The sequence below is a fragment of the Canis lupus genome, chromosome 37, assembly GCF_003254725.2.
Source record: "Canis lupus dingo isolate Sandy chromosome 37, ASM325472v2, whole genome shotgun sequence".
In the NCBI taxonomy this organism is placed as follows: Eukaryota; Metazoa; Chordata; class Mammalia; order Carnivora; family Canidae; genus Canis; species Canis lupus.
The window spans coordinates 15,482,516-15,504,732 of NC_064279.1; the positions used below are offsets into that span (position 1 = coordinate 15,482,516).

The following is a 22,217-nucleotide window of genomic DNA, read 5'->3' on the forward strand; positions in this document are numbered from 1 at the left end:
AGTTGCTCACCATGACGTAGACTCACAATGTTTATGTAAAATTCAGAACATTTCTCTCGTGTTGTATTTTACTTGATGCTTGTTTTGAAAAGACACTTTGCTGAGGTAGTACGAAATGCCTATGCATGTACTAGTAGATCTAGTATCTAGACCTACAAGCAAAATATGTAGAGTGTATATATTTTAGGGATAATTCAAAGTGAAGTAATATATATTTTTGATTGTTCCATGAGCGCAACACCATTCAATTAAATTAAACATCTAATATCTATATCAGATATTTTCCCTCTTCCAAAAGCATCTAGTTAGTGCATTCCAGAGGCATCTTTACTCAGGAAATGAGATATTTTCAGAGTACATCAGTAATACTTTGCTTGGATTAGTCAAGGAAAGTGAAAGTTGTGATTTAATAGTTTATTAAGGTTAACTCAATGACATGGATCTATGGAACTATCAGGTTATGGGCCAGATTTCCTTCATTATGCTTCCATGACAATGAAGATTCTTCCAATTATGAAGCAGAGCAAGAATTTAAAGAAGTGTTATTTTTCTAGTTAATGATCTCTCTGTGTACTTCATGAAACTTTGCTATTCCCTATAGTCTTTGATGGTGGATGAGGCCTTACAAGGCAACAAATCTTTGACTGTAATTTCTTTAAAATTAAACCAAAATAATAGAACAGAACTTCCCATCTGATGTCTCACAAGTGAGGCACAGATGTTCCAAAATATTGCTCTTCTTTCTGAGGTGCCAGAGAGTAGAAGGAAGTAGAGCCTAAAGTCATAAAAATCCATGTGGTTAGACACCTGGATTTCATTAGCTTCATTCATTAGTTTAATGTCCTAGACAAACCTGGGCATTTCTGTGTGTTCTTTGTAACTTCAAAAAGTTTGGGAGGCATTGGATTGGGTCATTGTAAAAGATAGCTTTTGAATATCTAGTAACAGAATATCCAACCACCAATGAGTTAAAGAAAATTAATGCATGTTTTCTGAAACATTTAAAAAATAGGAAATATGACATATAAGCAGAAAAGTGAATAACACACAAATATACAATTTGCCAAATAATTATTACATGAACTACCATGTCAAGAAATAGATCAAGAAATAGGACTTGCAGCATCCCAGAAAATGTATCCTTCCCCGCAGGGTGCCCTCATCTTGCTCCTGGAGGTATTATCATCGGGACTTCTGTGACAATTACTTTCTTGCCTTTTAGAGTTCGGATGCTTTGGTTTTCATCCCTAAATACATCCCAGTGTATTTTGCCTCACACTTTGGCATAAAGTTGGGGACTCATACTTCATGTATTATTTTGTATTTTGCCTCTTAAGTTCAGCATTTTAAGCATCTTCCATGATGTGTGTCACTGTTCATATTTATCGTTCATCTGTTTTATTTTAACTCATATTCATACTCACAGATGATGATGTAGTTCTCCACTCTGTGTTAGTGGGCATTTAGGTCGTTTCCATGTTTTGGCTGTTAGGAGCCAGGTTGCCATGGGTATTCTTGTACATGTAACAGTGCACATTTGTATACATTTTTCTAAGGCTTATACCCAAAAGAAAAATTGCTAGGTCAGAGGGTATGTATATTTTCAGTGTTACCAGATGATGGCATAGTTTTCTAAAATGGTTGTAGTAGTAAACCCAACCATCAGTAATATGCATATGAGAATTTGGTTGAACCGCATGCTGAATCAGCACTTGTTATTATCAGGCTTTTTACTTTTATCCATTCTGGTGGGTATAATGTTAATTTATTGTGTTTTTAATTTGCATTTTCCTGATTACCAGTGGAATTTAGTACATTTTCATCATTTATTGGGCATGGATTTCCTCCTCCCCCCCTTTTTGATGTGCCATTTCAATTCCTTGCCCTTTTTAAAGGGGGAGTTAGTTCACTGTTTATTTAATAGAGAAGCAGGAGGTAGCTGCCCTCATGAGGGCTGAGTCATTTAATAGTGTTGCTAAAGACCCAGCCGATTTCTCTCTCTCTGCTCTGGAATGCTTAGCATGTTGAGTGCTTCCTTCTGCTGGTGAGCTCACTATGGCAAGGTGGATGCCAGGGCCGCACATTCAAAGGCAGGCAATGTGGGAGTCTGAACAAAAGGTCTTTTCCCTGTCTGGCTCTAACCTCTTATCCAGAAAGCAACATTCTCCCCAGCAACTTTCTAGCGGGCTTTTCCTCGCATCTCAACACCCAAGGGCCACTTTTAGCTCTACCAGGGCAGGACAGTGGGATGGGTAGGAAAGTGAGTATGGGGGCCGGAGGTGCCATTACTAGCTTAGATACCAGTCATGATCCATTGCAAGCTGGTTGCTACCCAAACAAAACTGTGATCCTGTTAGCAAAGAAGGATGGGGGTCATAGCCAACCAACAATGTCTGAATACGTGTTTTTATTTAGGATGGAGGAAAATATTTTCAATTATTGGATATGTGTGGACTGAATACTTTTGATTATGTGGAGCTTGATTCCTCCTGTCCTGTTCTGTTTCTGTTTTTATTTAACATGCTCAGTGATGTGTTCTGTGGGTTTTTACTCTGTACCAATCTTACTCGAGCTCCACGAATTGGTCAACTTCAGGGTGAGATCATCCCAACTTCCTTCTACCATCAAGGCCGAGTGATTGACTGCAGGTAATATACTAAATGTTTGAAAACCTAATGAATCACAAGAATTACAAATTCAGAAAAATCAAGGGAAATTTTTCTGTTCATAGGAGGAGTGTTGACTTTGATTTTATGATCACTTTTCATGTTCAGAGTTATTTAAAAAAAAACAAAGTTGTATGTTGATTTGCAAATTACATTCACTCAAAAACTGGACCACTTAGTGGTAGAGGGGCAGTCTTTGTAATTATAATCATCAAGCAGACTTACAGTATCCATGATTAAAGCTTTGAGCATTGGAATAGGTCACTATCTGAACACTATGTGTGTTTTATTTTTTTTATGACAAGAAAGTTTAAGCTATACTTCATGTAACATATTTCTAGTTTAGAAGATGGTTTAATAAATAGTCACCCGCATATAGAATATATTTATTAGAATATTGTTTATACTATAGGCAAACATTTTTGATATTCAGTTTTGAGTACAAGGCATGTTTTTAAAGCCAGGGAGTCATATTATATTCCAAATAAGTATCATTCCTTTCAAAGTAGTCTTAATTCTAAGATGCTGTCCTTTCATTCAAATGGTTCTGTTGTTGCCCAAAACACTTCTGGAATTCCCCTACAGAATTGCCTTTAGCATCTGCAGACTTTTATTGTATTATGCTTAGAGTAGCCAGCCTTCATCTTATGTGGGTGAATATAAGATTTGGAAACATACAAAAAATTTTTTGCACAAAATTTAGGAAATTGAGTAAACAAACTGAATAATGTTCTCTTAGTCAAATGATTTCTGGTTTTTTTCTTTTCTTTTTTTTTTCTTTTTAAAGAATTATTTCAAGCAGACTCCCCACTGAGCTCCATTATTGGTTTGATCTCACCACCCATGAGATCATGACCCAAGCTGAAACCAAGAGTTTGACACTTAATCGACTAAGCCACCCACATGCCCTTTTTTTCTTTTAAATTGTTCTGAAGAAAATTCTAACCGGTCTTAGATGATAAGATCCTTCCTGGAGGGGCACCTGCGTGACTCAGTTGGTTAAGTGTCTGCCTTTGGCTCAGGTCATGATCCCAGGGTTCTGGGATCAAGCCTCGTGTTGGGCTTCCTGCTTAGCGGGGAGCCTGCTTTTCCCTCTCCCTCTGCCTGACACTCATCTCTCTAGTGCTCTCTCTCTCTCAAATAAATAAATAAAATCTTAAAAAAAAAATCCTTCCTGGAATAAAATTGCAGTCTTCAAGTATAGTTACTTAGATGCACATTCATTGAACATAAATTTTCACACATCTTTTAATATGACAGCCTTATTAAATCATACATTCTAAACTAGTATATTTAGCCAGATACCCTATTAGTAATTATAACATTGATTATTATTCAAATTCAAGTTGTCCCTAACTTTGAAATTTTAGAAGTAAATAAATATAGGGAGGAATTGGTTTGTTTTCTCAACCATGAACGATCCAATTCTCTAAAGCAATCATAATAATTTTCAAAATATTTTCATTTGCTTATTTGCTCAGCATCTGCTTTTTTGTACCATGACGCACCTGAGAGCCTTGGAGAGCTCATATTAAGCTTGCTTCCTTTATTCTAAGATGAACACCTCTCCCTTAGTCTTTATGTTGTTCTTGAAAACAAGTGAAGATTTAGAATACACTTTGTGCAAATGACATTTTTTTTCCTGATGGCATGCAGTGTAGTAATGACAATAAAAGGTATTTCCTGTCAATGTGCTCTTTTATTAAGGAGAAGTGGGGAAAGGGGAAAAGAAGAGATAAGTGGAGAAATGCCTCTTTAGTTTCATGAAGACCAAGCCTCCTTCATGTTGACTTTCTATTTCTAACTATGGTGCTAATAGTTGTATGAATATTTTTCTCCTTTTAGTGGTGCTCATGTGATTTTAGATGATGATACAGATGTGGGCTATGTAGAAGATGGAACGCCATGTGGTCCATCCATGATGTGTTTAGATCGGAAGTGCCTACAGATTCAGGCCCTAAATATGAGTAGCTGCCCACTTGATTCCAAGGGTAAAGTCTGTTCAGGCCATGGGGTAAGTAGGCATCTGTGTTCTGGTTCAAACTTTTATTGTCTGGCACCCTCAAAGTTCACAGCGGTCAGATTTCCATTCCAATCATTCATTCTCCTTTTGTGAGTGTTGCCAGTATCTGTGCCCTAAGATGCTTTCCTTAGTATCCTTATCTGCTAAGGATAATACCCATATGTATTAATATGGTTTTATTTCGTTGTTTCTCTTATCACTGGCTGTTTGTATTCATCACGTATCTATAGCTTGACATCTGAAGAATTGGAAGAAAATCAATATGGTTCCTAATAGAGCTGTCGACCCCACGTGAACTACTTTGTACCATTCAAAATAACTAGTCCTCTCAGAAATTCCCCTTTAGCTAGTCAGCATGTAAACTGAATATCTGCATGTGCCAGATTGCATAGACTAGAAGTTGGACCACTGGTATAATTCACATGTTTAAAGTTGTATGGTTATGCGCAGACCATTGCCAGCTCAAGAGAAGATGCCTTCTCTACTCACACATGCATGGATTTGTAATTCTATGAACTACATTTGTAATTGAATGAAATACATTTGTAGTTCTCTGAAAAGTGTTTGGGCAGACACTTCCTGGCAAAACTAGACTTAATATCTAGAAACAAGTTTTAATAATTATTTAAATTGGTTTAGTAAAAGAAAGATCTTTCAAAATGTATACAGACTTTAGAAATGGAAAAAAAAGACATGAAGAAATTGAGAGTGATGATATAAAAGGAGATGCTGGAATGAAGGTGATAATAATTCAAAATATAGATATAGAGTAGATATAGAGATAGAGTAGATGTAGAGTAGAACAAGGTAGAGAGGCCTAAGAAGGACATGCCCAGTGACTACTTAGCATTTCGGGTTTGGTTGAATCCTAGGCTCACAGGGGAGGCAGTACAGCTTAGGGATTTAGAGCATGGATTTAAAGGCTAGATAGAGCCACGGGTAGGAGTCCTGGCTCTGCTTCTTGTTCTCTCGGTGACTTCGGGTAAGTCACTTACCCTCCCACAGCCACCAGAGTGCTAGTGTGAGGATCAAATTAGATGCTTTACATAAAACACTCAGCGAAGGTGCCTAGCACGTAGTAAGTGCGCAATGATCGCTATGTTAAAATAAAAGCACCGGAGAGATATTTCAGTCGTTGCCCTGAACACATCAAAACTTAATGCTTAGAAAGGCTCTTCATTCTCTACTATCTCTCCCACTTTTTCATCCTGTTAAATAAAAGGTCAAATTCAGCCTCATTAATCGTAATCGTGGTACTATAACATTTCAGATTAAAAAGCTTCTTACAGAAATAAGCTTCTATTCGATTTATCATCCCTAATGATCGGTCTCTGAATGTATCTCACAGGTGAATAAGAGCTTCAACACCTCTGTCTCTAGTTTGCAGATGGTTGTTTATTTCATCTAAATTATAAGCCCATTCTAGCATGCTGCTTGGTCTCCAGGACCAGCAAAAGGAGACAAAGAGCATGCGAGGAGGGTCTTCAGCCTGGCTGACAGAGAAGAGTGATCCCAGGGCAGGCAGGGGAGGTGGGGGGGTGTTCATTTGGCTGAGACAGTGCCACCAAACAAATGTGGTGTTGGACATGGTGAGGTAAAACAGTACATTGATGATTTATGTCTTCTGGCCTTTCACCTCTGGCCTCGCCACTGGAGCCCAGTATCTATTAATTTCTTGAATTAAGCATATGTTTCTAAAGTATGTTCCTAGAAACAACTACTTTTGAAAAAACTACATCATCAGACATTTGTGCAGGTAAATAATATCAACATAAACAATTAATATTTAATGAAACTTCTTCTTTTAAATGGGTCTCTCTTTAATTAACAAGAAAAACACTATTCAACAATTTAATATAGACAATGTCTCCCATTGTCCACTGTGGGAGACTTAAAAAATTCAACAGTTTTTAAAAGCTTCTGCCCTGCCCCATGGCTCTTTCACATTTATCACTATTATTCAGAAAAGCACAATCCCAATGACAATGTCCCATCTCTGTTCTTTGTTCTTCACAGGTGTGTAGTAATGAAGCCACCTGCATCTGTGATTTCACCTGGGCAGGGACTGACTGCAGTATCCGGGATCCGGTTAGGAACCTTCACCCTCCCAAGGATGAAGGACCCAAGGGTTTGTGTGATTTCAGTTTCAATTCATCACATACTGAATTTGTTGGTATTCTTCCAATGGTGCCAATATAACAACTTAATAGGTTTGAAAGGAGACACATCAGAATATCTTTTTTTTTTTTTTTTTGGCCTTTCAAATATATAGTTCATGTTACTGCAGAATGAAGGATTCTAGAATGACGTCTTGAGAGGAAAAAAAATGTGTGAATTTCCCCTTAGTTTAGAACTGAGATTAAGAAGAAGTAAATATACCAATTTCCTTCCTTCCTGTTTCCTTTCTTTAGTTTAAACCTTCTTTTTCGATAATCACATATGTTAATCATTTTACAGTTTGTCTACACTATGCCAGTTTTCTAATAGATACAGTTTTTTTGGCCGATGTGAGACTCTAGTCATTCTTCAGTATTTGAGTCCCTCTAGAGGGAGATTGCAGTCTTCTTATTCTGATTAAACATGCTTTTGATTAGGGAGAAGCTGAAAATCTTCACAGAATGTTAATTCTTTAAGAGAACACAAAGGCCTGGACTTTGTCTTAAACAGCCATCAGAAGGAGAGAAATTAGAATTTTATTTTTATTTTTTTAAAAAAGATTTTATTTATTTATTGAGAGAGAGAGCAAGGGGAATGGTGGAGGGAGAGAGAGAGAACTTCTAGCAGACTCCACGCTGAGCACAGAGCCCAATGCAGTGCTTCATCCCACGACCCTGAGATCGTGACCTGAGCCGAAATCAAGAGTCGGATGCTCAACCAACTGAGCCACCCAGACGCCCCTAGAATTTTAGAATTAAGAGGTGTCTCAGTGACCATCTAGAACCACCCTCACTTTGCAGATGAGAATACACAAGCCTTGAAGTCAGGTGACATCCTATAAAGTTACCCAGGTAATTAGAGACAGGGCTAGGACCAGGCCCATTGCCTCCCATTACATTGTGTCATAATGTAGTCTTTGTCATCATGAACATGGTAATCACTTTCTCATTATTCCCCTCATTCCCAAGCCCTCATGTTTTGCAAAGATCTAAAGAAGTCATCAGTTGTAATAGGCTTACTACAGCATCTATCTAGCATTGTACCTGAGAAACCAGAGTTATTGGAACAAAGGATGAATCCCAGTGACATCATACACCAGGTTCTTCTTTTTCATGGTACCACTAATGGTGTTTTATAAATAACTATCATAATTTTTTTTTCCGGCAGGTAGGAAAAAAAATGCACCTAGAAACAGTGATTTTGATCTGCTTAGTTTTGCATGAAAGCTCATTTAAACTCTGAACTTCAGCATTGTCCATATGGGTAAATACAACTTCAAAAGTGTATGAAGCTCCATGGTCCCCAATTCCTGAAGAGATGTAGCGGTCTGGGTGCATGTGTAATGTTCAGTAATAGTGGGTGTGCTAAACACTCTTCGTGCATTTGCTGAAAATGCCCATGATGCTAAAATTCTATAAGAATCATAGTCACGCCCTCGCAGTCTATTTCTGTTCTCCTTTTTCTATTTGTAAAAAGGAACCAATTCCACTTTCACATTTAGTCTTTAGTTACCTTAAAACTGGAACAAAAAATCCTTGGATCCGCCTTCAGAAGTTGGATTTAGAGTGGATTTAAAGCTCCCACAAGGGAAACAGACATTCACACTTTCCAAATTTTCTCTCCATGGCATGTCTGATTCTCCTAAAGGTCTAGATGCTGTTTCCTCAAGCAATGCATAAAGATGCCTGAAAAGATGAACAGAGCTCCATTGCCTAAGACTCTGTCCTTTTTCATTAGGTGGAGTGGGGATTTATCAGGTGTCTGGATCTGTCTGTTCCCCAATTCCTCACCCACCCATGCCTAGAAAGCTTAGATGGAGGTGTAAACAGCCGCATTCTGGAGAAGAGATTCATGGCTGCCTTCCGTTTTGTTTTCCTTTTCCCTGTGATTCTATTCTATACTGTCTTTTAAAAATAACTTTTATGACCATTCAAGTAATACATGTTTATTGTAGAGAATTTTGAAAATACAGAAAAAGGTTAAAAAGGAAATAAAAATCACCCTTAATTCCACAACTCAGAGGTAATCAATATACACATTCTGGTGTGTTTCTTTTCTGTTGCACATTTTCTTTTTTCATTATTAATGAAGACAATGGAATCACTAAAGTAAAGGCACCCACTGGTTCCAGAATTGTTAAAATCCTCATGACTCTGATAATCTTGATTAAGTTGAAAAAAGCCATTAATTACTACAAATGAAGAGCAGTTATTATAAATTATTAGATTTCCAGAAAAGCCATGCAATTTTAGTATGACTAAATAATAGCTCTGTCTATAATGGTTGTTAATATCTTTTCAGCCTCTATAGAAAAATCTGTTAATACACAAGTAAAATGAGAAACAACAGAAATCAAAATTTTAACACCTCATAGTGAGTTTTATGATTTTATTTTTTATATTCTGGTTAAAAGAAATTGGTAAGAGTATTTTATCTCTCATTTTATCCATAGAAAATATTTATTGACCATCTACTAGCTAAAGAGCAGCATATCCTTGGCATACTTCAGGTCCTCAATAAATATTACAGACTTTCCCATTGGGAACATGTGAAGGAAAATAAGATGGTGCATGTTAATACTGTTTTTCAGTTTATCAGTAATGGTTTGTTGTATTGCCTTGTTGAAGAGTAGCAGGTCATGAACTCCAAATATTGAAACAGTGTGTACTTTCTTGACTGTAGGTCCAGCAGCTAGTTAGGTGCCATAGATTTTCTCTGATTACCATATATTCTTTCTCATGATTGAATTAGTTTGGTTGGCACTTGCCTTGCGGATCACAGTGGTGCTTCTCAAATGCTTGTCATAAAACGGGCAACACCCAAGTGATCTGGCCTGTCTAGCCATAGATGACTTTTTTTTGTATAGATACAGTGACAAGATATTTAAAAAATATTTAGTTTTATTTTCTTGTCATGGAGGAAAAAAATTCAAAAAGCAAAATGAAAATAGTCTTCTGTATTACTAACAAAGGCATGAAAGATAAATTTGTATCCAGCTGCAGGGCTCTGGATCAAAACCTAAATTAGTAAAAATCAAGGCAAACTCTGTGGCTTTGCTTCAGTTGATTTGGGGGCACCAGAAATTAGCCAATGTGTTTCAGGTATTTTAAAAGTAAGTGTCTGGAAGAATAAAAATTCAACATCTCCATCTGAGTAGGAACCAAAAAAAAAAAAAAACAAAAAACAAAAAACAAACAAACAAAAAAAACAAACACACACACACACGTAAAAATGTTGCCATTGAAGTCACTCTGCACCTGTCTACCCACAGTTTAAAGCATACTGGTTTATTTGCTCCAACCTCTCAAGCCAAAATTATTAAAAGACAGGAAATGGCATTTCAAAGCAAAAACCATGTGAGCAGAGATTTTTCTAAAAAGGATTTTCTATTACATATTACTTCACTCATGTTCTCCACATTGACATTTATTTCACATATGAGGACTCTTCTGGTCCTTCTTCTCCCAACATGTGTCCACTGAATTCAGAGAAATTATTTTGGTTTGTCCTAATGGGGTAGGATAAGTTTGTACCCTTTAAAAGGCTAGAACTCCCACCTGCTGCAGGGAGAGCCAGTAGAAGTACTGGTAATTTTTGACAATTCATGGACATCTTTGATTGGTGCTTATTATGCAGTACAGTGGAACTTTTCAAACTGGATGGTTTGCATCGCCATTACAGGAGGGAAGAAAAGAAACTGGAACATATCACATGTTTCCATTGATAAGGAAGGACAGAGGCCTTCCTGGGAGCTTTGCTCAGACCCTTTCATTATGTCCATAGTCATCAAATCAGAGATAGAAGGGCCTTAGTGGTCATTCAGTCCAGACCCGCTGTTCTACAGATGAGAAGACTAATTTAATTATTAGTTAACAGCTAGGTAGGGACAAAGCCAAGAATAAAACATAGATCACCTGATCTTGAGCCTAATGCTCTGTTATTGTGCACTGCCTTATTTAAAGCTGAGTATTAAGTTATTCTGCTGGTTCTCATAGCGCAGTAATAAGTAGAAAGGGTCAAACAGTAACCCTGTTGTGATTAAGCTGGTTAGCTGATCCATTACCTGTCAAGGGAGTTTTATATTATCAGCATTTAGCGCTTTGAAAACAATAATTTCTAAGTCTTAATACCTTGAGGAGTATTACTTAGTGTTTACATTTACTGTTTGCATATATCTTGTTGATAACTTCCTTTGTGAGTACACAAATCTTTGATTTTGTAGTTCAGATGACTACAGATGAGTAATTATGATTATCATATATGATTATGCTCATGTATAATTATGTATCACTTATGTATTTTTCTCATTAATAATGGCCTCATCAATAACTGAAGGATTTACCAGGTGTTAATTTTTTAGTAACTGAATTGATTTTGTTTGAGTTCAGAAAAACTCCAGGATATTTTCATTGACAATGTAAACTGTCTGAAATAATACTCTTATATGAAATAATTTTTCATCTTCTTAGACATTTCATCCAATGTATCTGAAAATGAACTTATTTTTTAATTTCATGGAAAAGAGTAAGGAGATCTGATTGTCTAACATTGAAATATGGAGCTAGAAAACATGCTTGTCATGCCAGTGTTATATTCTAAATTATAAAGAGTATATTTAGTATTTATTTCTAATCTTAAATTTTAGTGAAATCATAAATCCCTACAGAAGGAACTTTGGCTTATAAGAGTACAGATGATGGCTTTGATGCTTCCAGTCTTTGAATTATTAAGGGATACAGGATGATAGCCCTTTGGCTCATTAGAATCACTTAGATGAAATAAATGCACCTTTTTTTTTTCAGAAACTCTCAAAAATAAGAAAAAAAACCCCAATTGCTCAGTTTCAAAAGCACAATTTCACTCTATTGGAAGCATGACTTGTCTGTGGGAGAATTCTACTAATAAAGTAGAAAGTCTTACGAAAAGGAGGAAAGTTATAGTTTGTATCTTAATAGTACAAGTTTATTTAAAAATGTGCCTTTACATGTGATACTAGATAGCAGGTAACCCAAACTAAAAACAATGATAATAATAAGCCAAAAGACAACAGAAATTGGTGAGAAAACAAAAATGAAGACATACCAGTAGGTAATAAAGAATTTCCACAGACAAGTTATAACGCAAAGGTAAGTACGTTAAAGAGTTAGGGAAGAAAGTTGAGTCCCTCATAGGGGGATTGTGTTATTAGCTAGAGTCTTTACTAGTTCCATCTCCAGGTTTGGTGGGACGCGGAGAAAAAAAAGGTATGTCATCATGTGCCTGGCATAGTTCCTGGAACAAAAAAGACATTTAATAGATAACAAATGAACAAGTGAACGAGTGAATGAATGAACAGATACAGTTGCATCACTAATCAATTAGTACAGGAGTAAAACGACAGCATAGGCCCCCAAAGATACAAGGTGGGGTTTGGGGGGGGTTGTTTTTTCTTCTTTTAAATAAGATAAATCCTTTGTAGCTGCAAGGAGCAGCTGAACCTTCCGTTTTCAAATTTGTCCCCTGCAAAAATCCACCCACTTGTGAGCCAGTTGATTAATTCATGTCAGTTTAAAAGCAGGTTGAATCACAACCTTCTGGAAGAGATAACCCTCTTCAGTATCCTGATAGAGCCAAGTGTATTTCACATACGTTCTCAATGTACGAGAGTTGAAGGCAGCGAGAGGGAAGGAGGGAGGGTGAACAAGGAGGATGGAGGATACTTTTGAAAAAGCTCTTTTCACACTTAATTTATCTCTCTTTGGTATTAAGAGTTGTTATCAGTTAAGAATTTGAAGATAATTATTCTTGCTCAGAAGAGATTATAGGCTGTATTTGTTTACCTGGAATGCATATTTGAAGCATCTACAGAAATGCCTTGCTCTTCTGTTTGATTTTTAAAACCCACATGACAGATTGCCTAATTCTCTTGATTGTACAGTGAGAAATTACATCTACAGCAAACACAAAAGCCTCTTTAAATTGCCATTTTATTCATTCATGCAGTTATAGTTTTTAAAAATTAACAAGTATTCATGTAGCACCACATCTTACCTGTGTGTGTGTGTGTGTGTGTGTGTGTGTGTGTGTTTCCTACAATTTAGCACTCTAAAACATTGTAGCTTATATAAAAATTGGACAGGTAATAGGACTTTCATGCATTTTGGCTCTGAGGGCCAATGCCTAAATCTTAAGGGAAAAAAATTACAAAATAATATGTCCTGGTTAATTTAGTATTCTGAAGGCAATGATTTTTCTAAGATCTTTTAAACAAATGTGTATTTCTATCTATAATACCTTTCATTCCAGTATTTGCCTTCACAGTTTGGAAATCTGAGATATAGTTCAGGTTATTTTGGATTATAATGTATTGTTCTATTTGGAAAACATCACCACCATCTTATATGTTGGTCTTCTTTCCATTCTCCTCAACGTCCTCAGTAGACTTTCTCTGTTTTCTGTTGTATTTCACATTTTTTTTTCTTTTTAAGAACAACTCAGGTTGTACCTTCCTAATGATAAAGCTAGACTGTTACTCATATTATTTGCCCTGTGATGAAATGAAGTACAGCTGCTCACCAGGGTTGGAGATCTGAGGTTCTCTCTCTTCTTTCAGAGAGGAGTTAGACAAAAAAGGTCAATGACCCCAATATTGAGCTTTAAACAGTCGTGAGTTCAAATTGTGGTTCTTTGTTTTGCTTCATTGCCTCACAGCACACAGTGTGTGTGATGCAGCCTTATCAAAGTCAGTCTCTCTTTTCATTAGTAAAGTGATTTGAAGCCAGTACTTTCGATTCACATGGGAATGAGGTAAAGTGTGTATGTGTCCACACGCTTGCACTCACACACTCAATCTTATTCTGCCTTTCTGCTTCAATGTTAACCTTCACCTTGCCTGTGTGGAGAGCAACTTGAGGACCTCTACTCAGCGCAGGCCCTTTTTGCAAGATCCGAAAGCTCTGCATGGAAGAGGTGATGTGCAAGCGTGGAGTATCTCCACTCAGTAATCTACTGCTGGCTGGTCCACGCCTCCTGGTGACCCTAACTTTTTCTCAGCGAGTAGTTTATGGACTCAAACTGTAAACAAAAAAAAAAACCCTAAATGCCCAAATACTGTGACAGAAACCCAAACATTGCAGAGTTACGTGAAATACACTCTTACAGGTGAAAATACACTTAATCTTAAAGATAGTCTTTTAAATTTGTAAGGACTTTCACAAAATTAGATAATAAATTCTGAATTTTAAAAACATGTAGCCTCTTAGGCATATTTTACAGTTTGAGAAGTTTATAAAATATACTAATGGCTTGTTACTTTATAATTGAAACCCAGACTTGCTGTTAGGCAGTTTAAATGATATTTTAATTCCAATTCATTCCTTGTAGGAACTCTAATTCAAATTAGATTATATATGGGTTCAACAGCATTTATAAGAGATGATGTTTTTAAGAAGGGTTTGTGGAGTTTGCAGTTAAATTATCCTCAAAATTATACAAATTATCCTCAAGTATTCTCAGTGTGTATGTAAACCTTCATTTCAAATCTTAAAGGAAAGATGTCAGTACTTAACTGACTTCCAGAGCGTTTCCTGAAAAGGTTATTTTGTGTGTTAGCAAAATTGGTGTGTGATTAATGTCCTTTATTAAAAAAGATCTCCGTTTTCCCTCCGCACAGTGAACATGGCCACAAGCAGACTAATAGGTGCTGTGGCAGGCACCATTCTGGCCCTGGGGGTGATTTTTGGAGGCACAGGGTGGGGAATAGAGTAAGCATCTCTGTGAGTTTCAGAGTGTTTCTGTTTGGTTCCCGATGTGTGATGAGCTGACCCTTGTACCTGACCCCTACTGTGTGTTGTCTCGTCAACGTGTTTCCCATGCTAGTGCAACTTGTGGTGTGACTTGGATGTGTTTGTGTCGTGTGGTCTTCTCGTGCAGTGAAGAACCTTCTCCTGTCTGGAACAATGTGGGGCATAAAATAATATTGGGGTGCTTATGATGTCTTCTCAATTAAGACAATGGTCCAAAAGCTCCCATTGCTCCTCTACTTATTTTAAAGATCTTATTTATTTATTTCAGAGAGAGAGCCAGAGAGCACAAGAGGGGATGGGGTGGGGTGGGGGAGGAGCAGAGGGAGAGGGAGAACCAGACTCTCCCCCGAGCAGGGAGCCCTACTCGGGACTCAGTCCCCAGCGGGGATCAGGACCTGAGCTGAAGGCAGACGCTTAACCGACTGAGCCACCCAGGCGCCCCGCTCCTCTCCTTATAGAAGTAATTTTAAGATACACCCTTTTGTTATGTTTTATTGGCAAAAATGCTTTTATATGAGTGTTTGCTTAGGATTCTTATAATTAATACAATCTTCACTAGTCAAATAGATCCACATATCCAACTAGGGATTATCAATAGTTGTAGCTTCTTTTTACGGTAATTGGACTGATAGTCACTAATATTTTTTTCCACTTATTTAGAGTGATGAGGGAGGCTTTGGTTAATTTTTTTTTTTTGTAAAGAAGTTATGTAGGGTATTGCCTTCATTTTTTTTCCACTTAAAATAGATAATTCAAATCAGAAGTTTACATAAATATTTGGGACCAAAGAAGAAGAAAGAGATATTTATCCAAACCTGTAAAACCTTCCGTGAATAGTTGCAAATTATCTGGTTGGCTTTGTCTTAAAAATAGCCAGTTCATAAATAAGTAACTTGTGCATCACTTGCCTGTTGATCTCTCAGAGAACTCTAAGGTCTTCTGGCACCTTTATTGAGGTTGCTCTGAACTGGATCCACATCCTCAGAATAGCTGTCAGTTCTCTATGGGATGTTGCTTTCATGAGGTTCCTAATCTTTAGGCTAAAAGAGCGATTTTTCCCTCTGTCTCTAATTACAAGGGACATTTACAAATGACAGAAATACCCCTTCACATGCTGTCTCTGTGTTAGGGGTGGTGGTAACACTTCATAGTGGCCCAGGGGTGAAGTACTAGTATCTTGAGGAATCACTGGACACCCTCTACTCAACCGGACCAAACTGTGGGCATGTTGATCCTATTACATACATTCCTCCTTAGTCCCAGTAAGTACAGCCCCTAGGTGCTCTTCCATCCTGGGCCTGGGAGACCCAGGCACTGACACAGCAGGAAGAGGGGCCCAAGCCCATAGGTCCCGCTCTGGGCTGAAGATTATCTGAGCCTTCTCTCCCCTGCTTGGAAGGACTTTGACTTGACTTGCACCTGCTCACTCACAGCCCATCGGTAGGGACCGTAAAGTTCATTAACTCAGAGCAGCTAGAAATACTGGAAAGGATATTTTGTTTACCTTTACATGTTAGAAAATAAAGTATTATTGTAGAGGTAGCATCTTTAGAGAAAATAAAACTCTGTCCTATAAAAATTTCACCTTTGATCTGCTGCCTGGATGATATATAGAAGTAACATTTCTTTTTCAGGGGAAATTTTACATAGATATTTATGTGAAATTCCTCCTTGAAGAAGGATAGTTTTCTAAAAAAAAAAAAATCATTCCAATGTTTTTTAGATTATTTACTGATCGTAATTGTGATGTGCTGCTGTGTACCGACTAAGGAAGGAGTTTTAATAATTTTCCCTTTGAGCCTTAGAGATAGGCAAGCCCCAGGGCATTCGTTGTAAAGCATGGTCCTTGTTACCAGCATGTTTTCCTCCTCCCTTCCAGTCTTGTTGGTTTGTGCCTATTTCTGGTTGTGACAGGTAAGTCCGTATACGTGTATTTTTTTCTTAAAATAGATTTGTTACTTATTATTCTGGGTTTCTGCACTGTTCTTGTTAGCTGACTGTTTTCCTGCAAATTCTAGATTGTGCCATAATTGCTAAATCATAAACATGGTTTTTAAAAAATCCACAATAGTACAATATAGATTGTTTTAACACCTCCTGGCTTAGCTGATAGTGTAAGGTTCACTTAGTCACTAAGGATTCTATGGACAGAAGGTTTGGGGGGGGGGAATGGGGACTTTTATTTCTGCTCCTTAGTTTATAATTGTAAATCAGGAATCATTTCTCATGAATTATGTATTGATTCTAATCCCAGCCTGTTTTCTGAGCTAGTAAAGTGCAAACCATGCCTAAAGCAGAATGTACATGGAAATAGAAATATTGTCTCAACGTTTGTTTCAAAATGTGTTTCCCTATTAAAGTGCGGGAAGGAAATACATATAAATGGGATGTTTCATTAGAGTAGGGGTTAGCAGACTTTTTGTAAAGGGCCAGGAGATAAATAGTTTTGGCTTTGCAGGCCACAGGATGTTTGTCACAACCTTAGGACTTTGCTGTCTTAGTACAAAAGTAACTGTAAACAACATGAAAACCTATCAGTGTGGCTGTCTTCCAATCAAATTGCTTTGCAAAAACAGGAAGTGGGACCACATTTGGCCAATGGGCTATAGTTTGCTGACCCTTGATTTTTAGCATAAGCTTTTGAGTCAGTCAAATCTGTGTTCACATCTTGCCTCTATAACTACGTTCTAGAAGTAGAACGCTTCTTCTTCTATTAGACAGGGATAGTCATAACTCCTACTTTGTATGGTTTTTGTGAGGATCCAATGAGAGAATACTTGTCACATGCTTAAAACCACACCTGGCATGTAGTACGTGCTCAGTGTAGAGACACTAACCTGGTTATATTGCTCTCTTACTACTATGTATTATCATTCATGCGTTCCTGAAGGCCACTGAGATGTGTGTTCTATAGGACCTCAGTGGTTAGTCTTAAGAACGTGTCACAAGCCCAAGAGCCTGAAGATACAACATCCCCAAGCCCCCACTGCATCTGTCCCCCACCTTTCTACTCACCCTCACAAGCACTAGGTGGTCTCTAAGTAAAAACATGTGATGCACACAATTTTGGTGCTGCTCAAACTGGCATCCATTTATGTACACAGTTGAGGGCACTGATGTGAGCAGAAAAGAGAATTTTTTTACACAGAAATGAATATATATACACCAAGTTGAGGATTTTAGGGGAAATACCAAAATTGGTCTTGTGACTTCCGGTACAGGATACTCAGGACTGGAAGGTTTCTGCTGTTTGGGGCACTGTACCTATGTACTAGCATCCTTAAGGATGGGATATTCAAAATAATCCTGCACTAAAGTTAAGGTTGCTTACCTTGAAAAATCAAGAGCTACAGCATTTCCCTCTGTGAGTGGAGAGGATGTGCTGTCCTGTGAATCGACTCTGAATCCAACTATTGATGCAAACTCCACTTGTGTCTTCTAGCTTGCTGTCCTCTCCGCTCCCTTTTGAAAGTATATCTCCAAGCCTCAAATTGCAAATGGGAACTTGAAAGATAGTCTCAATTGAACTTGCCGAATCTTTTTTCCATTTCCACAAAATTGCCTAAATAAGTTTTATGCTTCCTACCTATCTTGCCTTTGGAACCACCTGCCGTTGTTTCAATACTGTATGGATCCATACAGTGAAGAAATGCATCTCTGAGAGCAAGGCTTCAAAGTCAGATCTTTATTTGGAACCTCCTTCTGACTTTTAAATGGGGTCTGTTTCCAAGTGGGGGATAAAACAAAAATGTAGCATTCAGACAACTTGGTGTGCTGCCTGAGAGAGCACTTCATTAGACTATTTTTCCCTCTTTTCCTGCCCTCATTTGCCAGTCAGGTCTAGCTAATTCTAATGCACCTGGGTTCTTGATGTGCTCTTTTGCTTGTTTGATTCATGATGTTGGGAAGGAGGAGAAGAAAGATGTGCCAGCAGGTGGGGCTCATTTGCTTCAAAATCTGTGGAAGGTGAATTTAAAGGAACTTAATTGTCAGCGGTGCAGAAGCTTTAGATGTAGAGGCATTCCTTTCCAAGCAGTAGCTCTCCGTTGCATCGGCTGTGCAAATTAAGCGAAGTAAATAAAGACGATTTAAGTGCTTAGCGACTTTTCAATGCAGGGTATTTACTTCCTGAAACCACTTAACTGCCTTTCCCTCGTGGTAATGACAGTAGTTGGCTCATATGACTTTCTTCCCATGATCCTTTGTCACAGGTCCTAGTGCCACCAATCTCATAATAGGCTCCATCGCTGGGGCCATCCTGGTAGCAGCTATTGTCCTTGGGGGCACAGGATGGGGATTTAAGTAAGCAACGCCGCATGTCTTCTTCTCAGTGGCTCTGGCACTTCTCTTTTCTGCTTACATAACCAGGTTTTGAGTTCCTGCTACAAGATTTCAAGCTTTACCAGGAAACTGCTGAAAGTAAATTTTTTTTTATTCAGAAATGGGTTAGGAAAGAAGAACCATGGAACCACAAACGTCCTGTCTGGGCTAGTGGGTAAAACAGAAAGTGTAGATGGAATTTGCATCTCTAGCTGAAGGTGAACAAAGTAGAGGTTCTCCAGCTTTCAGCAGCAAGCATTCTGAGATAGTGTTTTTCATACACAATAATCAGGAAACTTCATGGTCAGGAAATGAGTGGATATAAATCACTTGTATCTGTTTAAAACTGGTTTATATTTCACTGATATTTTGAAATTTTCACAACGTAAGGAACCGCTTGTTCATTATTTTTTCATACGTAACACGGTATATGTAGCATTGTGATTTGAAAAGCTTCATTATTTGATAAAAAATAGATTTAAGAAATTTTATTCATTCCCTAACCAACTGAATCAGTTTCACATTGAAATTTGAAGTCTGTGGCTTTGTGATACTTAAATTTATTTTCTGATTAACTGTAAATTAACTGGTATGTGTCCAAAGTGACCTTTCAGTTTGGATTATGCATTGATCACTGAACTAAGTTTATTTAAATAGACATGGCAGATAGTCACAAATAAACCTTAATGATGATCAAAATTTGTAAAGCTAATTTATAAAGTTTAGATGTTTTCAGAGCTCAGATTCATTGGATAATTGCTTTTTATATCTTTTCATACTGTGGTGGCTTGATTATTATCATCTATAGATGAGACTTCCTGTGCCAAATATTCCCTGAGAAAAATTAAGTTCCAACCAGATCTGTCAAAATGCATTTAAATGGGAAATAAGACCATTACCTAAAATCAAAACCCACTATGCCTCTATCTGGTTTACTCAACAGAGGCAGTTTTTTACTTGAATTATCTGAATAATTGCATTATGAACTTTATTCTATTTTACATTTTGAATCCTGAAATCAAAATATTGAAACCAGATTAAAAAATATTATTAGAAAGGGATTACGAAGGGAAGACAAAACACATGATGACTTAATACATTCAACATTTTCTGCTAATTTTGTTATCATATTAAGATTTAATGAGTAAGCCTACAAGTTGCTGAGCAGCTCAACTTGGAAAGTTGTTATCAAATGGTACTTCCTTTCTGCAGAGAGATTTGTAAACTTGAACCTGTTTGCTGAAACAGTACTTTTGGCATCATCGTGTTTTCAAAAACACACACAAAGTGGGCAACTCAAATTTGAATTTCTCATCGTGGTATCAACAAAACATTGCCCTGATAATGAGTCACTCATGGTACCTTACCTAACAACAAAAACAACAACAACAACATCCATATATAATTTTGCTGTTGTTGTTATTGTTTGGTTTGGCCAGCCTTAATTCAAGCAAAAGTTTTTTCTTAGGTGCCATCTTACTGTAAAAAAAAAAAAAAAAAAAGCCATTGCACTTATAGTAGTCCCATGATCTGTTATTATTTTATAATGCTTCCTTGAACTTTTTCATAAATATGCTTCGAGAAAAATAAATTTGGCTTGTGCTCAAGCTTATGCCTTTTTGGCATCAGGAAGCCTCAGTTTCAAGGACTGGAAAACAGTCCTGTGCATCTTTGCTATCCGGCCACACACAAAGCCAAATGTACCATCTCAGCCTTTGGAGTCAAGAGCACTATTCTGTAGCAGGACCTCAAAACAGTGGCCTGGCCTAGCGCACAGCTTGAATTGCATGTTTCTTTGGGGAAAAATGGAAAAGCCTTTATCACTGTGTATATAAGTGGATTAGGCCCTGTGCAGGTTATTTATATCTAAGAGAGATGTCTAATCATCAGAAGAACAGAGAAAAGGAAGGGGAGATGGACACCTAGTGAGGTGAGAAACAGCCTCCACTGAGCGCCGAGGGGGGAACCGCTGTGCAGACAAGTGTACTGCTGCCCTAACCCAATGCCCCTTCCCGTGCCCTATGACCCTAAAAATTTCTGTAAAGGAAAACATTGTAGGGTGGCACACGGTAATGTGAAGTATCTTTATGCCTTAGACAAAAAAGTGAAGATGATTCTTAGAGGCTGGAATTCAAACTTGGAGGAGCCACTGCTCTTCGAGGTGGCTCTTGGTGGCTGACTCTTCAGATCTGAAGATCTGAATTTGCTTTAGATTTTAATAGTAGCCATGTGGTTTACATTAAATGTTAAATATAACTACCTCTACTTTGCAAGGAAAGGCTTTGGGTGCCAAATGATGCAGTTTAGGTTTTCCTACCACTTGGGCAATTTGGGAGATTTGTCTAGAAGGTATTTGCTAATTGAACTGAAAGTCTGAGTTTTTCATGGAACTCAAAGTAAATACAAAAGAGTCATTTAGGATCAGAAGTTGAAGATCGTTTATAAAAGAGATTGCTTTAAATACTTTTATTGGAAATCCTTCCTGAAATTGTGTTTTACTAGATGCGAAAAGCAAAGCCAGTAGCAAAGTTGCCTGAGTAATTTGAGGGTAACTGAACTTTCAGGCTAAAGGAAACATTATTTAAAAAAAAAATAAAGGAAACATATTAATGCTCCAGGGAAGAATCGCTTTTTCCTAAAGTCACATTTCTTGAGGTGGGACACCGTGAGCAATTTAAATGTGGAAGAAGTGTCAACCGTACATGACCTGTTCAAGTATAGATAAGAAAACAGCTATGCTCTGACCCCTGACAACATCTGCCGTTCTCTATAGTTTATTTCTTAAGCCATATTTCCTCTGAAATAGGTGGTAAAAAGCATGAATCTATGTGAGTGTGCATGCATGTGTGAAAGTGTGCACCTTTGTGCGAATAAATGATAATGAAATTTTGTCAAGATAACTGTGATTTAAAAAAGCAACGTAAGTGTAGATGACATCTTTCTAGCAGAATAATAGTCTGCAAGCTTTGCTTCATGCAAACAAGACTTCCATAGCTTCGTTGTAAAACTCCTGAAAAGAGAAAAAATGCTACTTGGCAGGTTATTTTCTTTCACATATTCTGATATGTGGGGTAGTGTGTGGTAACTTCAATTAATTCCATACCTCAGAAGTAGTTGGTTTATGGATTCCCAGTCTTTGGAGTGTTAGTACTTTTCTCTGAGAAATCCTGTGAAAAATGAAGGTAGGTTCTTGGCACATCAATTTGTCTAGCGTTTCCCCCGTATCTGCATCTACTTACATGCCCACCGCCCCCATGTTCCTTTTCC

The 22,217-nt window shown here is 37.5% G+C and overlaps 1 protein-coding gene across 4 annotated transcripts in view; it reads left to right on the forward strand.

The window, feature by feature from the left end:
• The window catches only part of ADAM23 (ADAM metallopeptidase domain 23), a 187,474-nt gene that overhangs the window by 157,848 nt on the left and 7,409 nt on the right, over positions 1-22,217 (forward strand). For 2 of the 4 annotated variants that reach the window (XM_049106474.1, XM_025441630.3), the window contains exons 22-25: positions 2,529-2,648; positions 4,512-4,680; positions 6,706-6,817; positions 18,842-18,932. In XM_049106474.1, the coding sequence (XP_048962431.1) occupies positions 2,529-2,648; positions 4,512-4,680; positions 6,706-6,817; positions 18,842-18,932 (492 nt within the window). Of the gene's footprint in view, positions 1-2,528; positions 2,649-4,511; positions 4,681-6,705; positions 6,818-14,497; positions 14,589-18,841; positions 18,933-22,217 lie in introns of all 4 variants that reach the window. The other 2 variants (XM_025441631.3, XM_025441632.3) reach the window with 2 other exon arrangements.